This window comes from Phocoena phocoena, chromosome 4 (assembly GCF_963924675.1).
Source record: "Phocoena phocoena chromosome 4, mPhoPho1.1, whole genome shotgun sequence".
Classification (NCBI taxonomy): Eukaryota; Metazoa; Chordata; class Mammalia; order Artiodactyla; family Phocoenidae; genus Phocoena; species Phocoena phocoena.
In genome coordinates, this window is record NC_089222.1 from 128,295,871 (window position 1) to 128,321,763 (window position 25,893).

General features: G+C 37.4%; 1 protein-coding gene across 1 annotated transcript in view; it reads right to left on the bottom strand.

The window, feature by feature from the left end:
* Window positions 1–2,866: 2,866 nt before the first annotated feature.
* The window catches only part of CYYR1 (cysteine and tyrosine rich 1), a 104,464-nt gene continuing 81,437 nt past the window's right edge, over window positions 2,867–25,893 (bottom strand). The window contains exons 3-4 of the mRNA XM_065876707.1: window positions 16,770–16,927; window positions 2,867–3,905 (exon numbers count right to left, since the gene is read on the bottom strand). Coding sequence (XP_065732779.1) covers window positions 3,781–3,905; window positions 16,770–16,927 — 283 coding nt within the window. The 3' untranslated portion in view covers window positions 2,867–3,780. The remainder of the gene's footprint in view (window positions 3,906–16,769; window positions 16,928–25,893) is intronic.

A 25,893-nucleotide genomic window follows, 5' to 3' on the forward strand; every position in this document is an offset into this window, starting at 1 on the left:
TGTAATCCCCTCCTCTTTTGTACAGAGTGGACCTAGGGACCTGATTCTAAGGAATAGGACATGGCAAAAGTGATGGGATATCACTTCCAAGATTAGGTTTTAAGTCTATGACTCCCCTCTGGCTAGCACTATGTTTTGCTACCAGGTTCTTTCACTCTATGGCTCTTCTTGCTGTCTCACACTGGGAAGCAAGCTGACATATTTTTGAGTTGCCCTAAGGAGAGGCCCATATGGTGAAGAATAGGGGTAAACGACAGCCAGTGAGTCATTGAGGCCCTCAGTCCAAAAGCCTGCAAGGAACAGACTCCTGTCAATGACCACGCATGTGAGTGAGCTTGGAGATTGATCTTTCCTCTGTTGCACACTGACGTGACTGCAGCCTGTGACAGTCCCTGAGCTGGAGGACCAGCTAAGCGACGTCCAGATTCTGTACCTATAGAAACCGAGATAATAAATGTTGTTGTTTCAAGCCACCAAGTTTTGGGGTAATTTGTTACACAGTGATGGATAACTGTTACACCTGCTTATAGAAGTGGTAAGGCCTGGGATTGGGGGCACAAAGGTTGGAAAGAGAATTAGGTATGTATATTTGTGTCACCAACCTAGATAGAATCTTTATGACCGATGTCCTACCTCTACTTTTATTTATTTATTTATTTATTTATTATTATTTTTTTTTGCGGTACACGGGCCTCTCACTGCTGTGGCCTCTCTCGTTGCGGAGCACAGGCTCCGGACGCGCAGGCTCAGCAGCCATGGCTCATGGGCCCAGCCGCTCCGTGGCATGTGGGATCCTCCCGGACTGGGGCACGAACCCGTGTCTCCTGCATCGGCAGGTGGACTCTCAACCACTGCACCACCAGGGAAGCCCTATAGGTAAGATTTTCTAGAGCAGCACTGCCCAATAAGGTAGCCACTGACCTCATGAGATTATGTAGCATTTGAAATGTGGCTAGTGAGACTGAGGAATTAAATTTTTCCTTTAGTTTAATTTAAATTCATTTAAATTGAAATAATCATATGTAGCTGGTGGCTAATGTGTTAGATAGCTCAGTTCTAGAGGCTGTCATCCTTATGTTATTATTTTGTTAATTTATTTTTGGCTAATATTTATACAACATTTTCTACATGCCAGGCACAATATGTAGAATGTTATGTGTAATCATCCAATTTTCACAAAACCTGATGAAGTCGATTCTATTATTTACATTTTCCAGAGCAGAAAGTTGAATTTTAGAGAGATGAAGTGGCCTGCCTCAAATCATCATACAGGCAGGAGACAGGATTCCAAACAAAGTTTATCTGGCTCCAGTCCCATGTTTCCTGTACGGAAGAACGAGGCTAAACCGGCAGAGATGGAGGGTGAAACAAAACAGACGCAAGACAATTTAAAATATAACTCTTGTTATAATCGGTTATTTCATTTTATTGCTTATTATAAACACTTTGGACATAGCAAATACATGAGTTTTTAAATAACCATAATTCAAAGCTTTCATATCATATACTATTTCCCCCCAAGATGTGTCATCTATGAAAATAATCAGTGAACTCCAAAAGTCTATACTGATATTGTGCACCTTTATGCGATTGTGACACTAAATACAAATAGTAAAAATACTTATCTGTTGTAGGTGTGTGGGTTTGTGATATGCTTTAAGGGAGGCCATAAAAGGGTTTGTGATATGCTTTAAGGGAGGCCATAAAAAAACTCAAAGAAGAGAGATGGTGTGGATTGTAATAGCTCCTATGTGGGTCATGTTTGCAGAACATAGAAGGTATGCACAATAAACATTTATTGACAGAGAAGGTATGCACAGTAAACATTTATTGACAGTGAATATGATGAGAATTCAATTTCTGCTGGACTCTTCCTCTCCAGTTTTTCTTAAGTGCATTGGGAAACATCATTCTGAATGTCACAGAGGCTCTGGCACTTTGAGTTGTGTAGCTACAGTGTAACTGGGTCTGATCGCACTTGCAGAAGGGAGATAAATTAAAGCATATGCATTGTTAAAATTGTGCTAAAATCTCAGTTACTTGGATGGACTAGAATGCTTGAATGCTTTCTGGCTTCATAAGCAAGAAAATCACCAGTGGCTAAAAATCAAGCAAGTCATTCCAAACAAATCTAGCTTCTAGATTTCACTGGCAGTTAGACTGTATTTCAGTCAGATCAATGTATTTGAAAGTAAAATATGCTACTTATATGAGCTACTGAGTTTCCCAACTACAACTACTGAGTTCCTGAACTATAACTTTTACTTTAAGACATTTCTTTTGGTTGTTTTGTCCAGCAAAATCCTTAGCATCATTTTGGGATTTCACTGAATTGTGCTGATGATGTTGGATTAAACATTTTAGGTTTAATTGAAAAGTGACAAACAAATATAATCATCTATTCCCAATAGTTTCTCAACGTACAATTTTAAATACATAAAAGGACCTCATAAAAATAGAAATGTTAATTAAGGTCACTGGCAACAAAGTATGGCATATTAGAATTATTTATTAAAAACTTTTACACCTAAAGGTAGGCACTTCATAAAATATGGATTTTGGCAAAAGGCAACAGTTTGATGTCAATATCTTACTTTTCCATTAACTGTATAACTTTTTCAAGAGAATAGACTATTAAAATATTACAAGAAAAACAGAAATTTGTCTAAGCTGCATGTGAGTGGAGTTATACAGAACAGAATCCAAACTTCATTTTTCCCTCCTCTTTTTGTAAACTTTTGTATATCTTCCTGGTCGGGTTCTGAAATTGCACTCCCTGATGTAAAATCCCATGGGATTCTGGCTTCTCATCTTTTAATCTGAAATGAAGTATTTGTTGCTTGTGGAACTTGGTAAATTTTTTTTCACAGTTGGAATAACCTTTATCATAATACACTAAATAAAAACAGATGATTTTTAGGTGGCAGTATCTAGCATTGAAGAGTTCTTGGCTTCAAGCAGCTGTTAAGTCCTTTTGATTGTTTTAAGTCTCAAATTAGATAGATTCAACTATCTCTGTTATTTTCATTCTTGATGGCATAGAAATTCACCTCACATTTACCTAAAACATGAGCAGAGCTTTGGGGGCCCGTTGAACCCATCTACCATTTAATTTAGCTCTCCCTTCTCGAGTGTGTCTCTACCAGGTAGTCAGCCAGGTTCTGTTTGGAGTCTTGGTGATAGGGAGCTTCACAAAGCAATCTAGTCAATATGAAAGCTTCAGCAGCCCTTTCTTATACTAAAGCTAAAGTTCTCTTCCTGTAACTTCCATCTAGTGTTTCCAACAATATAAGGCACAGAGTAGGCTTTCAGGCACTCGATCTGCATTTGTTGATGAACAAAAAGACTGAACAATTCTAGTTCTGACTTTTAAAGCTACAGAGTATAGTTGTTTCCTTATGTAGTCCAGGTTATCCTCTTGTCTTACATAAATCTTCTCCTTTTCAGGATCAATATTGCAATTTCCTTCATTTGTTCCTTAAACAACATGAATTTCCGATGTTTTGTCTATCCATTACTCTTCTCTGAGTGTGCTTATGTTGATCAGTAGAACTCTTCAAATGTGGTCCCATTGAACCCAACATAATACCCCATATGGGATCAGCTCTGAGCAGGGTAGAAACCCTGAATCTCTTCTCTTAGCCTGGACATTCCACTTGACATATTGTCTAACCCAAAAAGGTTTTCCTTAGGGCAATCCTTTCCTGTCTGTTTCTGAGTAGAGACATTTTATCCTGGGCAAGATCTCTGATTGGCACATATTCTGTTCTGGGGGAAGGATTACTTCCTTGAATTTCCAGGATATGGAGGGGGTGGAGAACGCTGTGCTGGGGTCGGGGAGTACGGAGGGGGCAAGTCTGCACAGTGTTCCATCTCATGGTCGTAACTGTAGGGGGGTGGTGCCACTGGAAAAGAAAAGGAGAGGGGCATCAGGCATTTAGCAATAATTGAGTGTCCACTATATTTGAGCCACTGGGCTGGGTACTTTGGGGGAGGACATAAGCTTTGCTTTCAATAATCATAGTTTTATCAGGCTGGCGACACACATGTATGGAAGGGCAAGTGCTATAAAAAGTGGTGCCGTTGGCCAAAGTATTTAGAATTGGTGGCTTAGGGCAAGTTTCTTGGAAAGATGATATAGAAGGGGCAGATAGAGAAGGGGCTAAAGGATGATTCAATTTGAGCAAAAGCACCAAAGCAAGAGAGAACTTGTTCAAAGCAAAGGATACATGGAGGAGAGAAACGGGAAAAGATGTTGAGGAATCTGATTGTATCACCATCATGGTGGGCTTTTACAAAATTCTAATTTAAATGGATAACTAATAAGAACCTGCTGTATAAAATAAATAAAATAAAATACAAAAAATATTCTAATTTTTTTTTTTTTAATTTCATACAATTTTATGGACTTCCCTAGCAGTCCAGTGGTTAAGACTCCGTGCTTCCAATGCAGGGGGCATGGGTTCCACCACTGGTCAGGGAACTAAGATCCTTCATGTTGTGTGGCACAACGAAAAAAATGTTTTTTCATATAATTTTTAAAGGTTACACTCCATTTACACTTATTACAAAATATGGGCTATATTGCCATGTTGTATAACATAGGGGTCGGGGGAGTGGGGGGTATAGACTATTGGGTGTAAGATAGGCTACATGGACATTGCACTTTGAATATCACAAAAGGAGTATGTGATATGCAGGCATCAGAGATTTTTTGAATATGCTAGTGAATATGCTTTAGGAAGGTGACTCTTTCGGCAGTATGGATTCAGGTGGAGCAAAGAACAGGTGAGATGATGTAGTAACATATGTGAGGGATGATAAAGGACTCATGGAAGTTGGGGGTGGGGATTATAGGAGCCCTTGAGCAGCTGAGTGCTTAAGTGATGACTGAGTAGGTGGAAAAGGGGTCGAGGGTAAGAAGGTGTTGAAGTATTGGGTACCTGGTACTGGGCTCCTGTAACTTGGAGGGTCATGGAGCCATTACAGAAATAAGAAAAAAAAAAAAAAAAAGGAGGACAAACAGGTTTAGAAATGGGGATGGAGAATTTAGTTTTCTAAATCTTATTAGAAAAAGTGTTTTTAATTTTTTATTATACTATTATATGACAGTGTGTTTTAAAATCACATTTAATACATTTGTTATGACTGTATATAGACATCTATTTTGTAGTGCTCTCCACCCCGTCTCCAGGGTTGGAAGAGAGGTATTCCTTGAGCACTCCATGTCTTTAAGAACCAAATCACTGGACAACATCTGAGCAACCTCTCAGCAACCCCTCTGATGATTTTCTAGTAATTGATTTATCATCAAGATTGTGATTCTAGTTGGAAATTGACATGTCTTAATTGCTTACTGTGAATGTAGCCTAAACCACAAGGCTAGTGTTATAATGATGCAAATAAGCAGCCAAGCTTTTACTTCTAGAATGGAAGAAAAGAACAAGCAACATTTCAACAAACATTTCTAAAACGTCTTCTAAATTGTACTCTTACAATAAGATTATGACGGTATTCTGATCAATATGCATGTATAAACATAGGGCTTCACCCTATATGCAAACACAAAGTTTCTTCTGAATCTCTTTATTTAAAAAATTTTTTTTAAATTAATTTGTATTGGAGTATAGTTGATTTACAGTGCTGTGTTGGTTTCTGCTGTACAGCAAAGTGAATCAGTTATACATATACCCACTCTTTTTTAGATTCTTTTCCCATCTGTATCTCGTTAACTTGGCTCTCTCTACCAGGAGCTTGATGATTTAAACCATTTACTGATCTGCCTGTACTTAGGGATGTGAAGAAGCAGAATTGAGGCACCTGACACAAGAGAAAGATGGAGACACAGAACTGGGTGGGATGTCCTCTGAGGGATGCTCTGGTGAGCAAAGGCTTTGCAAGTCTCTCGTGGGCTGAGCAGGCCAAGGGCTCAGAGCAGAGGACACAGATCTGTGGAGAAGGCAGCTTCTCCACGGCTGCTTTAGACCTGGGAGGCTGGCCTATTCCAAGCTTTGTTTTCTACAACAAAATGGAATAACTCCTGCCAGAGTCTAAACACACATTCCCTCTGCATTATGCCTACTCCTTTGCTTCGTTATATCCAAGAGGACTGAGACAAAGAGATTTATAATAAACTTTATCCAAGGCAAGAAATGCAGCCTCCATGTAAAACAGGAAGTTACAGCTGGGTTCCCATTGAACTGTTTCTTATAAGCATGTGGGTTCTAAGCTGTTTTTATGATGAAGCTTTTCCTTGCCTCCCACTTGAGAAGCACACACCAGATGATTCTACAGATCGACTCTGCATCCTTCTCTGTCATGAAGCTGTGGTGTGTCTTTATGCTTCAGTAACAAAGCATTTATATTTTTCCATCTGCTGGAGGACATTTCAGGGAGATTCCCTACGGTTTATACAGCTGCATGTTGAGCATGAAAATCTAAGATATGAAACAGTGTTCTTTCATTCATGTAGCCTTTGTTATTTTGATAAGGTGATAATATAATGCTGAAGAGTGGTATTTGGAGGACTACATCCATCATGAAATAAACACGGCACATCTTTTATAGTACCAGCCGCAGAAAGACATTTTGAAATAATAATGGTGTAACTGTGGACTGTGCTATCTTTCTTTCTTACAGATAAAAATATTTCACTAGGAAGTAAACTTTTCAGGGTATCAATTTTAGAATTCTTGATTAACCCTAAGAGGTTTTGTTCTCTCTTAAAGGTCAAATCATCTTTAAAAGATACATGGATGCAGCTGGAGATATGGTGCTTTTGAAATTCTTTCATAACCAATAATTCTAATTCTCTGACTTAAGTAGGGCAAATATGTCATTTATCATGTATGTCAATGTAGTTGTGTAGAATTTTGCAAAATTTAGGGATTCTATGAAATTCATAGGAGGAAGTTAATTTTTTTTTTTTTTTTTTTTTAGCAGTACTTGGGCCTCTCACTGTTGTGGCCTCTCCTGTTGCGGAGCATAGGCTCCAGACGCGCAGGCTCAGCGGCCATGGCTCATGGGCCCAGTCACTCCGCGGCATGTGGGATCTTCCCGGACCGGGACACGAACCCGTGTCCCCTGCATCGGCAGGCGGACTCTCAACCACTGCGCCACCAGGGAAGCCAGAAGTTAATGTTTTTTTACCCACTCAGGATAACATCTCTAAAACAAATATAAAGGGAAGGTGCATGGTGTTATAAAAATTGTACAACTTTATTTTAGAAAATGTGGAAACAGAGGAAAATCATCCATAATTCTGTCACCACAGTTTAACAAACAATATCTTTATATACTCCCTTCTAGTCACTTGTGTTTTTATATCCTTGTAGTTACGTAAAATAGTGTATGCTTTTTCACTCTGTATTGTAACAATCTTCTTCATTCTGCGACATATTTTTCATGAACACTATTGTTAACAGCTGTACATTATTTCACTTACCATTCACTTATTTTGAGATTAGCAATTTTTTATTATTATAAATAGTGGAGTGACAAATGTCTTTCTACATATAGACTTTTTATTACTTTGATTTAGTTTTTTAGAATAAAATTCCAGGAATCAACTAGCTGGCTATCATTTAATATTTTGGTAATTTAATAGTGAAAAAATTTCGCTATTAAAATACCCCTTAATTTTACATTTCTTTGACAGTTTTACGTCTTGTTTATTATTTGTAATTCATGTTGTGTGATTTTTTTGTTTGTTGTGAGCTGATAATTTACAAACTGGGATCTTAATTAGAATTAACATACAATTAAGATAACAAGATATAAATATGTATACAAAGTTATTTATCTTTTCTATATCTTTCTAAAAATAACTTTGTCAAAATGATTAGCTATGGTATTTTTACCTTATTGACATCCCGAAGTTTAAGACTTGTATCTAAGAAAATATATGTGGGCTTTTCATCCTTTTTATCTCTTCTGTATTGTTTCCAAATTTAAACATTTGTCTTTCAGATATGTGGTTCATAACCAATCTATTTTTGAGTTTTTCCATGTAAATTTATATATTTGGTGCTTCCTTACATCTGTTATTTTACATCAGAGTTTATTTTTTCTAAGTTTTAAATTTTGATTAAGCCAAAGTATTGAAGCGTTGCCTCTTAATCCTCACTTTTCACATTGTTTTGTTATCTCTCCTTTAGAGTTTGTGAAATTTTAATCACTTGTTCTGTTCCAATTACCAAGGCATATCTTTTTTTTTACCAGAAACACCTGATTTTAATTATTATTGAGTTTCAATGATTTTACTATCTGATAGAACAGGTGAAATTCATGACTTATTTTTTTAACACTTTTTAAATTTATTTTTTCAGTTGAGATACAACTGACATAACATTGTGTAAGTTCAAGGGGTACAATGTATTGATTTGATACATTTATATATTGCAATATGATTACCACCTGTTAAATTAATTAAACAAGGAGGTTATTAGACTGAGGTGGCTCTAATGCCATGGTGTCTATGTAAGCAAACCAAAATCTAAGCTGCAAGTGCCTCAAAGTTATGAAATCAAAACGCTAAGGACAACGAATCACAAACAGCCAACTAGGCTTTAAGTTAAAGGAAATCAAATAATTTCCTTTTGTTGCTTCCATGCTTCCTCTGTATAAGGCAGGGCCCCCCTAACCACTTTGGGTTTGGTGCTGCCCCATTTTTGCTCAAATAAACTCTTCAAGATTTTAATATGCCTCAGTTTATCTTTTAACACATCTTAGCATTAGCTGACACTTCTATCACTCATGACTTATTTTAAAAGACAACTTCTACGAATGACCCAATTTCATTTCTTTTTATGGCTGGGTAATATTCCATTGTATATATGTACCAGTCTTCTTTATCCATTCATCTGTCAATGGACATTTAGGTTGATTCCATGTCCTGGCTATTGTAAATAGTGCTGCAATGAACATTGGGGTGCATGTATCTTTTGGAATTATGGTTTTCTCAGGGTATATGCCCAGTAGTGGGATTGCTGGGTCATATGATAGTTCTATTTTTAGTTTTTTTAAGGAACCTGATGTAGATGAAACTAGAGTCTATCATACAGAGTGAAGTTAAGTCAGAAAGAGAAAAACAAATATCATACACTAACGCATATATGTGGAATCTAGAAAAATGGTACAGATGAACCTATTTGCAGGGCAGGAATAGAGACATAGATGTAGAGAACAGACATATGGACATGGGGAGGAAGGGGAGGGTGGGATGAATTGGGAGATTAGGTTTGACATAAATACACTGCCATGTGTAAAATAGATAGCTAGTGGGAACCTGCTGTATAGCACAGGGAGCTCAGCTCGGTGCTCCATGATGACCTAGATGGGGGAGATGGAGGGTGGAGGAGGGAGGTCCAAGAGGGAGGGGATGTGTGTATGCGTATGGCTGATTCAGTTCACTGTGCAGCAGAAACTAACACAACATTGTAAAGCATTTATACTCCAGAAAAAGAAAAAAAAAAGGACAACTTCTAACATTATTACTAGGAGCAAACCTTCTCGTCACCCTCCCCCAAACCCCACTACTCACAATTCACCTGAACCCCACTCAGAGCAGAGGCCCACAGAGCTCCTGGCAGGTCCTCCACTGCCTGCCCCTCACCACACAGCACAGCCCTGCCCGTCTCTTCCTCTACAATGGCCCGAGATGCACCTCCGGAAAGGGTGACATCATTAGAACCTAGCATCCCCCTTCCTCTCAGATAACATCAGGACACGTCCTGTCACGTTTACATCCCTCTGTTAGCATGAGAAGGACAAGCTCCTAGAGCACCCTTCAGTGTAGATCTTTAGCTCTGGAAGGCTTTACATATCTAATCTAATTAATTTTCCCAACTTTCCCCACCCCCTTCACTGTGCTCAGTGGAACACAAAGTCTGTCATCAGAAAAGCCCTTTGTACCCTCACCCTCTTTTCATCCCTTTACATGTTACCCCAGCTCGGAATATAAGGAAGTTCTCCTCCAATTGTGTCTGTTTTCTCAGAGAAGTAACGTCGGCTGAGAAATTATCTGCTGAGAGAGAGAAAGGCTGAGGGTTTTTTTCGAGCTTTGAGAAGAGAGAAGAATACATGAGACAGTTATCTCAGGGAGTGAAAGGGAACATTTGCTTCACCTTTCTAATTTAATTAAAATCTGGTTTTCCATGAGAGGACAGCTTCCTCTGCAGCACTATTAAATCAGAGCTATCCTTTTTCTCCCACATCCTACATTTTATGGGACCAGGAGGTATGCAGGGTGTTCCCTATGATTCAGCCATTTTTAAACAACTTATTTCCCTCTTTAAAAACCTGAGCTTGAAGTCTGTAAGTCTGTTTCTGTTTTGTAAATAAGTTTATTTGTACCATTTCTTTTTAGATTCCACATATCAGCGATATCATGTGATATTTCTCTTTCTCTGACTTACTTCAATCAGTATGACAATCTCTAGGTCCATCCAAAAGAATTTATGGTTACCAGGGGGGAAGGGTGGGGGGAAGGGATAGACAGGGAGTTTGGGATTGACATGCACACACTGCTATATTTAAAATAGATAACCAACAAGGACCTACTGTATAGCACAGGGAACTCTGCTCAGTATTCTGTAACAACCTAAATGGGAAAAGAATTTGAAAAAGAATAGATACATGTATATGTATAACTGAATCACTTTGCTGTACACCTGAAACTAACATATTGTTAATCAACTATATTCCAATATAAAATTAAAAGTTAAAAAACAAAAACAAAAACAAAAACCTGAGCTTTTTGTAGCATATGCCATGAGATTCTGCTACTTTCTGCTCCTCGTTATCCATAGCTGTGGTTCTCTCTACCCCAAAATCTCACTTATTGAAGTGCGGTACGCGGGCCTCTCACTGTTGTGGCCTCTCCCGTTGCGGAGCACAGGCTCTGGACGCGCAGGCTCAGCGGCCATGGCTCACGGGCCCCGCTGCTCCGCAGCATGTGGGATTTTCCCGGACCGGAGCACGAACCCGTGTCCCTTGCATCGGCAGGCGGACTCTCAACCACTGCGCCACCAGGGAAGCCCTCACTTATTGAAGTTTTAGTATCAAGCCCATTACTCTTCTCTGCATCACGACTTCTGTTATCATTCTAGGTGATTTCAACATCCACTTGCTGAAATAAATTTCTAGCTCCAGGATGGAGCCACTCCTGCCTGGGTTGCCACATCAGCAAACTGGAGCTTAGGTAACTTTCACGTCATTGAAAAGCTCCACTTGATGAGAAACTCAGTATATCCAGTCAACTAATCCGCAAACGCCAAGCCAACTCTGGGCTCTATACTTAACTTCCTGGTTCCTTCTCACCCCAAACAAGGCTGCCTCTGTGGCCCCAGCCAATCAGATAGTTTCTATTTTTCTCTTCTTCGTTCTTTATTCTTCACCTTATAAAAGCTTCCTGCCTTCTGTCCATTTTACTGTTCTCCCCATGAAGACCTTTTGATTCATGAAGTTTGCATCACCTAAATTGTCTTCTTTAATCCGTTTTTAACACATGTAACCCTGCCTCTCAGTCCTTTGAGCCTTTTGCCTTCAAAAATCTTTTTCTCACCCTTACTGTAACCAATTATGGTACCATTTTGTAAATATGACCACCCACTTATCTTTCTAAAATATACATCCCAATACATCTTGGACCTCACCTGGATTTCTGATTTACTGATGACATTAAAAAAATTAATTTAAACTGATGTCACCTCTTTCCTGTCATGTCTTTCTTCATTCAGCTTAGATTTATGGTCCATCACAAAAATTATTCCTGTGCATCTATCAACAACTTTCTCATCTCTTTCTCTCCCCATTGCTTCACAAAGCTCCAGTCCAGCATTTTGGCTACCCCAGATCTGTATCTAGGAGCTTAATATGCTTAGAGCAAAATGCACAGCCATGCTGGCTCATTGCACTTCAAATGCATGACCATATTCTTAAGTGTGGAAGCCCTTGGCATTGCTTGGAAATTGCACATTAGGCATTTCACCACCCCTCCATTCTCTGAGATTACTGTTTCATGCTTTTTTCTTTCTCCTTAGCTACAAACACCTCCTCAAGCCACTTGCAGCCTAAGACTTGCTTCTTATTTCACTAGGAAAATAGATACAATCAGAAGAGACCATCCTCATATCACCAAATCCTTCGAGTGCATGAGTCTTTTCATGTTCAATGTGGTTGCCCTCAATTGTGAATTCAATTATGCAAATGGAGATTGGATTCCTTTTTTTAAAAAAGAAATAAATAAATTTATTTATTTGTTTACTTTTGGCTGTGTTGGGTCTTCATTGCTGCACGCGGGCTTTCTCTAGTTGTGGTGAGCGGGGGCTACTCTTCGTTGTGGTGTGCAGGCTTCTCATTGCAGTGGCTTCTCTTGTTGCAGAGCACGGGCTCTAGGTGCGCAGTCTTCAGTAGTTGTGGCTTGTGGGCTGTAGAGCACAGGCTCAGTATTTGTGGTGCAAGGGCTTAATTTCTCCGTGCATGTGGGGTCTTCCTGGCCCAGGGCTTGAACCTGTGTCCCCTGCATTGGCAGGGGGATTCTTAACTACTGTGCCACCAGGGAAGCCCCTTGGTTTCTTAATGAAATATTTCCAAGAGATTTTAAAGAATACAAGCCAGCTATTTTATAGAATGTTCCTCAGCTTGGGTTTGTCAGATAATGTCTCATGTTAAGATTCAGGCTATGAGCTTCCAGCCAGAACACTACACAAGTGAAATTGTATGATCTTCAAAGTAACACCCAAAGGTGCAAGATGTACATCTGTCCCTCTTTGTTGATATTAATTTTTACTTCCTCGTCAAGATGTTGTCTGGTTTCTCCACTGTGTAGTTACTATTTTTCTCCTTGTAACTAATGAGAAATCTGGAGGTAGACAGGTTGAGAGTATGCAAATATCCTGTTCCTCAGCAATGTGTCCCCCAAATTTAGCATCAATTGATGAATCTTGTTCTAAATTTTTCTTATGATGGTTTTAAATGATGATTTTTTTACAGTTCCACAACTTCTTTCTACATGCATCTTTTGGCATTTTTCTGTTATCAAGAAACTCAGATCCTTCTTCATTGTTTATCTACCTATCTGTCTATCTATCTAAATTCATCATCATCTATCTGTCTATTTGCCTATCTATATTGTCTATCAATCATCTATCAATCAATCAATCTATCATCTACCTACCTACGTACCTACCATTAGGGACTCAGTAATGTACTTCATGGCATTTGATTTTTATATCTTTGCCAGGCCTTTTCTTCTGTTCTTTCTGCATTATTTTCCTCCAGATGTGTGTCATCCAAACCCATTTTTAAAAGAAGAGTTAATATAATCACTTTCTTTTGTTTATACTGAAGTTCTGGAAAGTAGGGGAAACGTAAGACTTGACAAATAATTCTTGTTTTCACACTGATGGTTTTAAAAATAGTTGTCATTAAACAGGACACAGTTCATGCCACCCAACATGGCAGGAGTATAAAACTATTTCAGATGGTCACTGTTCAACAATAGGTTGGGTGTGGCATATTACCTGTTCTTGGTAATCTACTCCCAGTGCAGAGTCATGTTCGCTGTAGGGTTCCCCACTGAGTGCTTTCACCAAGGGATGAGATAACCTTGACTAAATTATTTTCTACCCATTTATGTGGCCTTCAGGTTGTAGGACTATTCAATAACTTGAGTGATTATTCAATTAGCACAGGGTTAATTAATTAATGTGGGTAAAATTATTTTTTATTTCCATAGATGAAAGATTTTGAAAAGCAGTCAGTGCTACTCTGTGTTATTTCCTGATCCTTTAAGTAAAAGCTTAATTAGGGACTTTGAGAAGGAAATGAGAAATAATCAAGCGAATCATGTTTTCGACGGCCTAGTCTTTTGCAGTGAAAATGTTTCCATCATAAGGTTTATGATGTTTTTTGCATTATTCAGTTCCCAGAACAATGCATTTACTGAAAATGCAACATGGTGCTGTGATCTGCCATTATAAATAACGCTACTAGGGCTTCCCTGGTGGCGCAGTGGTTGAGAGTCCGCCTCCCAATGCAGGGGACGCAGGTTCGTGCCCGGGTCCGGGAAGATCCCACATGCCGTGGAGCGGCTGGGCCCGTGAGCCATGGCCGCTGAGCCTGCACGTCCGGAGCCCGTGCTCTGCAACGGGAGAGGCCGCAACAGTGAGAGGCCCGCGTACCACAAAATAATAATAATAATAGTGATGCTACTAGAATAAAGTTTTTGAAAACCTGTTTACATGCATGAAATAGAAACCTCAGACCCCAGAAAACACATTAAAATATTTTGCATTTTCTAGTCTAGTTTTATAAAAAATATTTTAAAAATTAATTTTAACTACACTTTTTGATCAGGAAAAGTGAATCTGGAGCGTTATGTACAGATTGATTCTCCTCATCTTCTCTCCAATTAATGTCTCTGTCAGATGCTCCTCTTCTGCTCTTGAGTTACGGATTGGCCAGGTGAAAATAGGGAGATCTGAAGAATAAAAAATAACTCCCCCTATTTTTTCCTTATACCATAGTTTTAACATTGTTATACTAACCCTAATGATATTCTTAGTAAGTTGGAAAGATTCAAAATAGTGAATTGCTTTTGTAGTGAGTAAAAGCTATACATTCCAGGGTGGAATTGAAGGTAAAATTTCTAGGCATTGATATAATTAAATCAGATTTTGTCATGATATTCATTCGTTCAGCCATGTCTAGCTGAGTGCCCGTTACATGCCAGTTCCAGTCTTGTATGCTTAGGATTGAGTGGTGAATAAAATTGACAACAATCCCTGCCTCATGGAGCTAATGTTCCAGAAAGTGGGGATAGACAATAAATAGTAAACTTAACCACTAGGTGAACAATGTAGTATCTTAGAAGATTAAAAGAAGCATTCTGGACAAAAAGTAGAGTAAGGAGGATTGGGGTGCTATGGGGGAGGGACACATTACAATCTTAAGTAGGGTGATCAGGGAAGGCCTCATTCAGAAAGTGACCTTTGACAAAGACTTGAATTAAGTGAGGGAGTCAGTGTTCTAGGCAAACCTAGATGGCAGTGTGCCCTGTATCTTCACAGCACAGCAAGGAAAAAGTATGAGTGGAGCCAAGTGGCAAGAGGGTGAGTAGAAGGAAGTGAGGTCAGAGAAATAAAAAAGAGGGGCCAATTCATGCATTGCCTTGCAGGCCTTGGTAAAGAATTTTTCTTTTACTTTGGATAAAATGAGAAACCACTGGCTTTAAGTCTTCTCCTGGGGAAAATGGGGAGCCACTGGAAAATTTTGAGCAGAGAAGTGATATGATTTGACATTTAATCATCTTAAATGTGTTCAGTTTGCTACTGTGTTTGTTATAGACCCCTGGGAGGCACGAGTGGATGCTGGCAGAGCAGTTAGGATGTTTTCACAGGAATGAGTAGGAGAGCTGATGGTGGCTCCCACCAGAGAAGGAACAGTGGGAAGTATTCAGATACTCTTATATTTTGTAGATGGAGCTGAGAAGTGTTCCTGTTAGATTGCATGTAGATGTCGGGGAAAGAGAGGAGTCCAGGATGATGCCAAGGTCTTTGGCCTGAGCTCCTGGGAGGCTGGAGATGCCATCAACTGAGATGGTGAATGGTGAGTGGAGGAGGCTTTGGGGGGATGTTTGGAAGTACAGCTTTAGACATGTGAAATTTGAAATATATCAGTTAGATATCCAAGTGTAGATGTTCAACCAGCAGTGGGATCAAATGAGTTTGAAATTCAGGAAAGAGGTTTGGAAAGGAGATATATAACATTGGAAGACATTTAGCATGTAAAGAGTACTTAGTACCATGAGGCCAAATGATAGAACCAAAGAAGTGAGTGTTGATACAGGATGGAAGAAAACACAAGAGTGAGCCTGGAAGCAGTCTAACATGGAGATATTGGAGAAGAGGGAGGATGGACAAAAGAGCACAGGGAAAATGACCATGCTCGCACTCATCTGAAATTTGCTCCCTCAAGCTGAAGATGGTAGGGAAAAAGTTAAGAGAGGAGAGACATTACTAGGGAATTGATACTCAGGGCAGACTGGATGTAGAAGCTACCTTATTCCTTTCCTATAGGGACTGAGAGAGAGGACATGAGTATGGATAGAAAATTATCTTCCTAAGGATTTGTTAAATTTAGAACTTGACTCCTTTTTATATATCAAATTATATATATACAGGTTGACTTAAAAATGCTATTGAAATCAAGGCAAAATGAAGCACTTTGTTTATGTGTTCAATATATTTATATATGGAACTTCTAGTAAATTCTCAAGAAATACTTGTCAAATTATTAATAAATTACCTTTTTGCTGATAATTTTACTATTATGTTAAGACTGTTTTCTTTGCATAAGGGGGACACATAAAAACTTTCTTCAATACTTTTTCTCAAGACATACATACCTATTGAATCAGATGTCAGTTAATTCAGCCATGTAACTTATTCCTTCTCTATAATTATTTGTCAGAACTCACTAGCAAATAGACACAGTGGGTGTGAATTGTCTATTCCTCTTCACTATGGCTGATTGGCAACTGTAGTCAATAAGACAACCACTGAAAATATGAATGTATTCAAATAGGAGGTAGATTTTATTATGTGGATCTAAGTAATCTCCATTGAAAGTTAGAGCTTCAATCTACATTAATTTAGAAATATCCTACATACTTGGAGATTATTCCAGTGAGAGTCTTCTACCCCAGGAGGACAGCATAACTAACAAATCTGACTCTTCCTTCAGAAAGAGTAAGCAGTTTTGCTTACCAGGGTAGGAGGAGATGGCATTGATGTGGGTGGTCCTGATGACACCCACCCGTGTCCCACGGTTGTTTTTCATGCACATGCAGATACATATGGCAATTCCAGCAATGACCCCCATGATGAATACGATTCCAAATACTATGCCAGCAATTGCTGTGCCCCTAAAAAGGAAAAGCGAAAGTACATTTATTGAAAAGGCTCATAAAGATTCCTCAGCCTTTCAACTATAGTTCCATGACTACATGACAAGTGCCCCTTTAAATATGTTCTTAAGGATAATGTTAAAAAAGACTCATGTTGGGCTTCCCTGGTGGCACAGTGGTTGAGAATCTGCCTGCCAATGCAGGGATGTGGGTTCGAGCCCTGGTCTGGGAAGATCCCACATGCTGCTAGAGCAACTGGGCCCGTCAGCCACAACTACTGAGCCTGCGCGTCCGGAGCCTGTGCTCTGCAGCAAGAGAGGCCGTGACAGTGAGAGGCCCGCACACCGCGATGAAGAGTGGCCCCCGCTTGCCACAAATAGAGAAAGCCCTCGCACAGAAATGAAGACCCAACACAGCCTAAATAAATAAATTTATTAAAAAATAAAAAAGACTCATGTTTTCAGTTCTTGAAACCATTCCATAAGTTAATAATTTCCTTTGCAGCGTTTTCTCTGTTTCTCTTTCTGAAAGTCTATTCTGAAATAAACCTCTGAGCCTCCTGGATAACTTCTCTAATTTTTCCTGTCTCTGTTTTCTTGAACTACTTTCCGAGGAACTTCATTGACTTTATCTTCCAAACTTTTATTGAACTTTTAAATTTCAGCTATCATATTTTTAACTTCCACGTGCTCTATCTTATCCTTTATTGCAACACCTGTTTTATAGTGTCCTTATTCTGCTTTTATGGATGTAATTTCTTCTATTAATCTCTAACAGTACTCATGACATAGTCTTTGAAACTTTATCTGTTTTTTGTGTTTCCTCTGTCCTGTCTAGGCTCCTTCTTATTGATTGTTTACTTTAATCTGTTTCATGTTTGACATTTTCCTTAAATGTCTGGTGATCCCTGAATCTATTCCTATGTAATAAGCTGCTATTTAGTAATAGCTGGTTGGGAGTTCAGTGTGCAAAGCTAGTATTGGACAGGTGAACTCTGCAGTAGAGGATCAACTGAGGCCAGTTCACATAGTTTTGTTTTTCTTTGTAGCTGTTCATTTTTACTCCTTAAAAGGATCCTCCAGTTTCATACTTGGGGAATATGAACTGGGCTGCCAGTTTCCTGGAGCCTGGGGTTTTATCCATAAGGGTATGGACTTTCACAAAATCCTCCTGCTTTCAGCTCAGAGACTCAGTCTCATTCTGCTATGACAGAGGAGGCTTTCAGGTTAAGTCTTCAGTAACAAAATCTTTGTGGTTTAAAAGCATGACTTCTAAAGCCAGACTGCCATGGTTCCAACTGTAGCTGGGTAACCTCGGGCAAGTTGCTCAATGTCCCAGTTTGCTTCTTAATGAAATAAAGGTCAGCTTGGTGCTTATCTGGCTCTCCTCCCAAATTTAATGTTATGAAATAACTGTGCTTCTAGATTCATTTGCCACATAAATAAGTTCCTGTTCTCAAGTGCTATATGAACATCTATCGTGTACTTTTCTAGGACAGGTTCATAAACTCTCATCCCAAGGCCTTGGGACTAGATGTGTCTCGTAAGTCAGGAATGTTCAGATTTTGAAAAGGGAACATGCATATACTGTATATTATATGATATTCCCAGGGCCAACATCCTGAGCATAACACATGTACATTTCTGCAGTAAAGGTAGGAATATTAACACTCGTGTATTACATAGAAGCTATAAAAAAAAGCCCCAGGTTCGTTCAGGTTCAGTCCTGCCACCAATTGAGTTGTATAAAACCTTTACTTTTCAGAGTTTTTGAGGACTTCAGAATTGCAGATAAGGGACTGTGAACGTATATCTATACAACTCAGAAGAGATCTTCTCTTTCTGACTTTTCCCTACTCACTTAAAAAAAACAGAATACTGGAGAACGGACTTGAGGATATGGGGAGGGGGAAATAAAAATAAAAAAAAAAAAAAAACAGAATACCATTATGCATTCCAATAGACTCCTTTAAAATATTCCCACATGCATTTTAACGTTGTTAGTAAATTATGAAAGTAGAACGTGAGACATATTTGGATGGGCTGCTATTAGCAATTAAAGAATGGCAGAATCTAGCAGTTCAATAAATGTCTTTTCAAGAAAAAAGATTTATCAAAGGTGGTAACTTGAAATTAAAAAGAACTAAAAGTAATCTGGAAACTTCTTTTTTTATTGTAATTTTCAGGTCTAAATAAGACTAAATTGGAGGACTTAATTTATGTTCCAGAAATAATCAATGGTCTAATTATTCAGGTGTAGAGTTTCCAAAGTATGTGTTATGGAAGCTATCAATTTGGGACATATTTATATTCATTAATTCCTTTTTAAATAGAGAAAAGTAAAAAATCAGTCACATTTTGTTTTCTTGTTGGCAGCTTCAGCAAAAATGCCTGCCCTTGAGGTCAATAATGAGGTTGAAACTAATGTGTTAAATGGGGTTTTTGATTAAATCATGATTTTCATGTCCTTAATCCTTTGATACCCATTAGCAATTGTAAATTAGTTATTTAAGACATAGTAAGTATAAAAGTTATAGCATTATTTAGTCTGTTATTAATTTAAAAAAATAAGCAGTCACCTTCCAATATATAAATAATTTGGTTTAGTCAACTGTTGGAAAGAGAGAAGCTATTAAGTTGAGAAATTTGGCATCATAAAATCCTTGAAAAGATTTATTTAGGGAATGTATTTTTTTTGAAAGAATGCATTACAAGGTTTGCATATTTTCTCTTCTCTAAAATTCTATTTCGAAATAATTATAGATTCAGAGAGGTCCTGTGTATCCTTCACCCAGTTTCCCCCAATGGTTACATCTTAGGTAACTAAAGTACAACATTAAAACCAGGAAATTGGCATTGGTATAAAGTGTGTGTACAGTTCTATGTCATTTTAACACATACATAGATGCATGCAACCAGTTCAGGAAGCAAAGTACTATAACATCACCCCAAAATATTTCCCTGGGCTCCTCCTTTACAGTCATATCCAACCTCTACCACCATCAATAACCCCTGACACCATTCATCTGTTCTCCATTTCTATAACTTTGTCATTTCAAGAATGCTATACAAATGGAATCACATAGTACATGACTTTCTGAAATGCTCTTTTTTCACTCAGCATTATGTCCTTGGAAGCCATACTGGCTTTTCTGTATAGCAATACATTCCTTTTTATTACTGTGTAGTATTCCATGGTATAGATATAACACCAGACCTGAAAATTACAATAAAAAAGAAGTTTCCAGATTACTTTCAGTTTTTTTAATTTCAAGTTATCACCTTTGATAAATCTTTTTTTTCTTTTTTCTTTGTTTAACCATTACTTCTTATAGGACATTCTGTTTACTTTCAGTTTTGGCTTTTCCACTTATAAAGCTGCGATGAACAATCATGTACTGGTTTTTATGTGGACATAAGTATTCATTTCTCTGGAATAAATGCCCAGGAGTAGGACTGCTAGGATATATAAGCATATGTTCTATTTTAAAAGAAATTGCCAAACTATTTTCCAGAGTGACTGTACTATTTTACATTCCCACCAGCAGTATAGGAGAGATCCAGTTTCTATACATCCTTGTCAGCATTTGATATTGTCATTATTGTTTATTTTAGCTGTTTTAATGGGTGCACAGTGATTTCACTTTGTAATATTAATTTACATTTACCTTAAGCTAGTGAACATTTTTCATGAACTGATTTGCCGTTTATATGTCTTCTTCAGTAAAATGTCTCATATCTTTCACTCATGTTCTAATTGAATTATTTGTGTTTTTACTGTTGAACTTTTGAGAGTTCTTTGTAAATTCTAGATATGATTCCCTTATCATATAAGTAGTTTGTATATATTTTCTCCCAGCCTGTAGGTTGTCTTTTCATCCTCTTAACAGTCTTTTGCAAGAGCAAAAGTTTTTCATTTTAATGAAGTCCAACTTATCCATTTTTTCTTTTATGAATTGTGCTTTTGTTGTCATGTCTAAGAACTCTTCACCAACCCCTAGTTTCTGAAGGTTTTCTCCTATGTTTCCTTCTAAAAGATTTATAGTTTTATGTTTGACATTTAAATCTATCATCCATCTTGACTTAATTTTGTATGTGGTGTCAGGTTTAGATCGAGTTTCATTTATTTTGTCCATTGATAGCCAACTGCTCTGGCACATTTATTGAAGACACTATCCTTTCATTGCACTGCTTTTGCACCTTTGTCAGAAATCAGTTGGCCATGCTGTTTGGGAGTATTTTTGGGTTCTGTATATTTTCTTGCTGTTGGACAGGGTGTTTTATAAATGTTGAGTAGATTCTGTTGGTTGATGATATTGTTCAGTTCTTCTATATCCTGTTGATTTTCTATCTAGTTTTACTAATTGTTGGTGAGGGATGCTGAAGTATCCAACTATAATTTTGGATTTGTTTGTTTCTTCTTTCAGTTCTATCAGTTTTGTTCCATATATTTTGCAGCTTTTCTGTTCTGTCTAGGTTCTGCACTTGACCTATGCTGATAGACATCGGGATGAGGCTGTATTTTTTTTTTTTTCTTATGGTGTTTGGTTATAGTCAAATTAGTTAAATTGTTACTGTCTCAAAGTTTTCTGTTTTGCTAGGCTGTCTCTTTCTGGGGACTTTGGCTGCAGAGATCAGGCCTTTGTTGGGGTTTTTATTGTCTGCTCCTATTGGTGCTTATGGGTTGCCAGCTTCTTTATCTACAAACCTGGGGGAAATGAGGCAAAAAGAAAACCCAGGGAGCTCACTGTCATGTTGTTCTTCAGCCCACGAAGTTCCTAGCTGCTCTGCCTTCTTCTCTTCACCTTTCAGAATTTTCTTGTTTGTTTTATAGATAATATTTAGGGTTTTAAAGTTGTACACAGAGGGAGGAATAGGGAAATGTACATCTACTCTGAAAAAATAAAATATTGCAATAAATGGTATTGGTTAAAATTGTAAAGTGATTTTTTAAAGCATAATATAAAAACATTTTTATAGAAGAGATAAAAACTGTGATGAATATCCTTAAAAACATAGTTGGGTTTTTAGGGAAAAACATTGCCATTGATCTACATATATATATCTCCTATGATTTTGAACCTTTTCCTATACATATTAAAAGTGCTCAAAAATCTTTAATAAATACACAAATTAAGCTAACCTTACCCACAATTATTAAACTGTTAGGAACTATCACCCACAAAATTCTTCTTCTGTAATGAAAGTATTTCCTAAAGGCATGTGTTAATTCCCTATTCAAATGAAACCTGAAAGGGCATTTTTCTTGGGAGAAGAACAAAATATAACTTCTTTTTGATGTTGTTAATTCTTTCTTTTTTAACTGCTGATATTTTGGACTATAAAGCATAATTCATGTAAATGTATATGCAAAGACAAATTTCTGTTTTCAGGAGGCTACCGCAACACCTTTTATGAATTCTACAATTTCACAAGTAATTATCTTTTCGTGCCTTTAATAATTTTGTGTGAGCTCAGTTCTAAACAAAAGCATTTAGTTTTTTGGTTACATACAAGAATCACCAGACAAAAAAAAATCCAAGGTTATATAAACAAATTATTCTTTTAAACTATCCATTATAATTATTTATTATAGTGAATGACTTTTTTCGGACAATTTTTAGTCCAAGAGTAGGCAATCTATGGCCATGGGCCAAATGGGGCCCACACGTTGTTTCAGTAAATAAGGTTTAATCGGAACAAAGCCAAACACATTTGTTTACCTGTTGTTTGACTGCTTTGGGGCTATCATGTCAAAGATGAGTAGTTGTGACAGAGACCACATGGTCACAAAGCCTAAAATATTTACCATATTGCTCTTTGTAGAAAAAGTATTGAACTCTGATTTATTTCACTTGTGAATAAATTAATGCTGCCTTTCCCTAGATGATGTTTTCTAAAACATGATGTCAGTAATGATATTGTAACAAAGCAAGTGGTAGCACAGGCCAGACAATTTGTACTGAAAAATCTAACATTTAATGGTATTTGGAAGCTCTTTTAATTCCAGTAATCAGAAATTCACAAGAGTTGCAAGGTCTGAATATTCTTTTTGATTACCACTACTAATGTTGTTTACTCTAGTGCATTTCTGATGCTATTTCAATACAAAAATTACTCATGTTTTGTGGTATAGTGAAAATAAATATTTAGTATTTGCCCAAAGATCTTGGCACAAAGCTTTTAGAACCCTTAGAATCTCTGAAGTGATTAAAGTGTCTTTTGTATGCTAATGAGATGACTGGTGGTTGAGGGGCCCTAGATAACTTTAACAGGGGCACTGGTCTCCAGAAAGACCAAAGCATAATTAGAGGGTTGGAACTTTTCCCACTTCTGACCTCCAGAGATGGGGACAGGGCTGGAGGCTGAGTTAATCACCAATGGTCAGTGAGTTAATCATCAATGGTCAGTGATTTAATCAATCATGCCTACACAAGGATAGCACTGTAAAAACATGATGGGGTTCAGAGAACTTCCAGGTTGATGGACACATCATGGTGCCAGGAGAGTGGAGCATAGAGAGGGAGCATAGAGTAGAGCATGGAGAGGGCATAGGAGGTCTGAAAGCTCCATGCCCCTCCCCACATACATTGCCCTATGTATTGCTTCCACTTGACTGTTCCTGAGTTGTATCCTTTATAATCAACTGGTAATAGTAAGTAAAGCATTTTTCTGAGTCCTATGAGTTGTTCTAACAATTAGTCAAACTTGAAGGAAGGGGTTGGGGGGATCCCTGACTTTGTAGTCAAGTTGTATGGACGTGTTTATAACCTGGGGACTCAGTACTTGTGACTGGCATCCTAAATAAGGGCAGGCTTATGGGAACAAACCGTTACACCTGTGGAGTCTGACACTCACTCCAGGTAGTGTGCGTCAGAATTAAATTGAACTGTAGGACACCCAGCTGATATGAGAATTGGTTGGTGTCAAGAGGAAAGACACCCCACAGGCTTTCTTCTCTGTTCTCCAAAAGTCTTTGTGGACACATCTAAGTATCAGTGTGTATGGTTTAGCTCCATGGATGGTTTTTGACCATTTGCAGATAATAAAAAAATTTGGAACAAAATTATAGATTGAACTGTGTACCAAAATGAGACTTTATAATCAAGATATTAAGTGTACTTGTAGTGGCTTTAATATACTATGAAACCGGGGTTTATAACAAGGCTCAGAGACAATATTTTTCATTCCATAAATAGCTTTTCATAAGTAAAAACGATTCTGATAATGTTGCAATTGTTACAATAATATTTACAACACATTTTAACCTTGGTACTGCTATACAGCAACTTAAAAATACAGATACCTTGACATGGTTTTACTATTAATTGATGTTTAAGGTAAAGAGTAAATATGCAAAGAATGCCATTAGATTATTTCTGTTCTTTCTCTGACATGACCAATTTATAAATGCATTTTATACAAAGGACATGAATATTCCATGCAATAATTTAATAACATGTCTCTATTAAATAGGAAAAAATGGCCACAGAGATATTTGATGCCTACATAAGTTGCAGGAAGAAGCATAGAATATTTCCATTAGGAGAAACTTTTCAAATGAACATAAGAGTTTTTAAGAAGTACATTAAGTGAGAAAACTTTTAGAAGAGAGTTTTCTGGAATAACTGCCTACAATTTCAAAAGAATAAACTTAAAATGAGTTCATTTACTATTAGAATGAAAAATAAGTCATAAATGCAGCAAAAGCATTTTATCTTTCTATTAAAGAGGAAATATTAAATAATCTTATATATTTATAATAATCCATAAGTGATTAATTAAAGCAATGAAAAGATATCATTTCAACTGTAGGGCTGAAAGGAAAAAGCACACATGAGAAAAATAAAACTTGGCAAAGTTCTTCTTCAGACTCTTTCATTAGCTCAATAATTGTTCTTTCAGCCAGTGCATTAAAATACGTAATACAATATTTTCATGCTCGAAATCTTCAAAACCCATGTTTTATTCTACACCTATTCACAATTTATAAAGTCTATAACTTTAGCAAAACTCTTACTGGCTTAATTTAAAAATGATGCATTTTCCTCATTGTTGCTTTCATAAATCAATACAGAAGAGTAAGAATAGAAAAACAAGCTCAATGGAGTATTGTTTTCAACATGGAGAGTATTTAGTTCCCTCACTTTAATGAATAATAGTAGGTCCCCAGAACTAAATATATCTATATCAGTATCTATATCTGAATCTGTATCTCTCTCTACCTATTTATATACATATACATTTATATATATATCAAATACGATGACTATAACTTCAAGTGGTTAAATTATTGCTAAATATTGTTACAATTCGACATGTTAAATGCTTATGAAGAGTTGAAACACCAATCCATGTGATTTTCCCAATAAGTCTATATTACTTGCAAAAAAATCCTGTAAAATTCAAATACATTAAAGATGTTTATTTTACCTTTTTTTTTTTCATTTTAGTCCTTCTCTCTAATAACATAATTCAACATATCTTCCTTCTTGGGGCTTTATAGGTAACTTTTCTGTAGTCCTCAGAATAATAAAATTAGAAACTAATTTTTCTCTAAATGTTTAAATTTACTTCATTTACTGACTCAGTCCCTGTGGTAGACAGTTGTCTACCTCAGTATCTATTCTCTACATTTTCCTTGATAAAAGAACTCTTGATGGTTAACTAGGTACATGGCTACTTGAAATAAATACTATTTTTTCTAGATACCCTTAAACCTAGCAGTAAAGTCTAGAAAATAAGTTGTAAATAAAATGCTTTGTGTTATCACTCAAGAAACCCCCTTGAAAGATGGCTGGGATGGGTTTTTTGTCCCTTCCTCCTTATCTTACCCTCCATCCTGCTTTCTGAAATGTGGGTGTGGTGGCTGAGCTCTCGTGTCCATGCAGGACCATGAGGATAGTCCACCTAGAGATGCAGGAGGTATGAATTTGATGGAGTATGCATCCCTAACAGCTACATGGAGATGCTATATCACTCCCA